This window comes from Cryptosporidium hominis (assembly GCF_000006425.1).
Source record: "Cryptosporidium hominis TU502 chromosome 6 CHRO016025, whole genome shotgun sequence".
NCBI classification, from domain to species: domain Eukaryota; phylum Apicomplexa; class Conoidasida; order Eucoccidiorida; family Cryptosporidiidae; genus Cryptosporidium; species Cryptosporidium hominis.
Genome location: NW_666333.1, coordinates 1 through 957, shown reverse-complemented (window position 1 = coordinate 957; position 957 = coordinate 1). Strand labels below are relative to the sequence as shown.

Here is a 957-nt window from a genome sequence, read left to right as displayed (position 1 = left end):
GAAATAATTTGATGTTATCCATGTGTTAATAGACGCATACCAAAAAAGCATGTTTATCTGTCAAAAATTTTAATGTTATATGATAGATGAAGTCTTTCACTTTTTCAATTTTCAACGTTTTGTGTTTATTCACTAATTTGATAATCCATTTTTGTAATAAAAGATTGTAACATAACAGGATTATTATAAAATAACTCTAATGAATATTCTTTTTCATCCTTATATTCTTTTAATATTTTACTTCTTAAATTAATTCTCAAGTTTCTTTTCTTTTCATAGTATTCTTCTAAACTTTCTGTATAATTATTATTATTATCTAAATTACCAAACTTGTTAACTGTTTTTGGCATTCTCAATCTACCCAAATTTTGTTCCTCTCTTCTTTCTTCCTTAATAATCTTTTCATCATCATCATCAATTTCTGCACCAGCATTTAGTAACATATTTAACATTCTATTAAAATACGAACTATCAGTTCCATTTTTATTTTTTTCCTGTTTTTTTGTATTATTACTACGATTTGTTAAAGCATCTCTCAAATTTTCCCTTTTTTTAAGGTAAGCTTCATTTTCTGATTTTTCTTCTTTTTCATCACTTTCACTATAATCACTTTCACTATCATCGCTTTCACTATCATCACTTTCACTATTATCACTATCAGTTTTATCTCTATCACTATTATTATTATTATTATTATTATTATCAACTTCAAGTTTATCTTGATCATTCTCTTGATTATCAATTTTATTATTATTATTTTCTTGTAACTTTTCTTTTAATTGAGTATCATAATAATATATCTTTGATATCAGCTTGATCAATAGGAACATTTTTTCTTTTTGATTTTTCTTTTTCAATAATTCCATCTAATACATTATCTGTTTCATCATAATCACAATATCCGAATAAATTAGAATCAAATAATATATCAAATCTTCTAAAATCATTCCTTGTATG

General features: G+C 23.4%; 1 protein-coding gene across 1 annotated transcript; it reads right to left on the bottom strand.

The window, feature by feature from the left end:
- Positions 1 to 125: 125 nt before the first annotated feature.
- On the bottom strand, positions 126 to 866 carry Chro.60053 (hypothetical protein). Its single annotated transcript, XM_659793.1, has 1 exon — positions 126 to 866. The coding sequence occupies one exon, from the start codon at positions 864 to 866 to the stop codon at positions 126 to 128; it is 741 nt and encodes a 246-aa protein (XP_664885.1).
- Between the last annotated feature and the right edge of the window lie 91 nt (positions 867 to 957).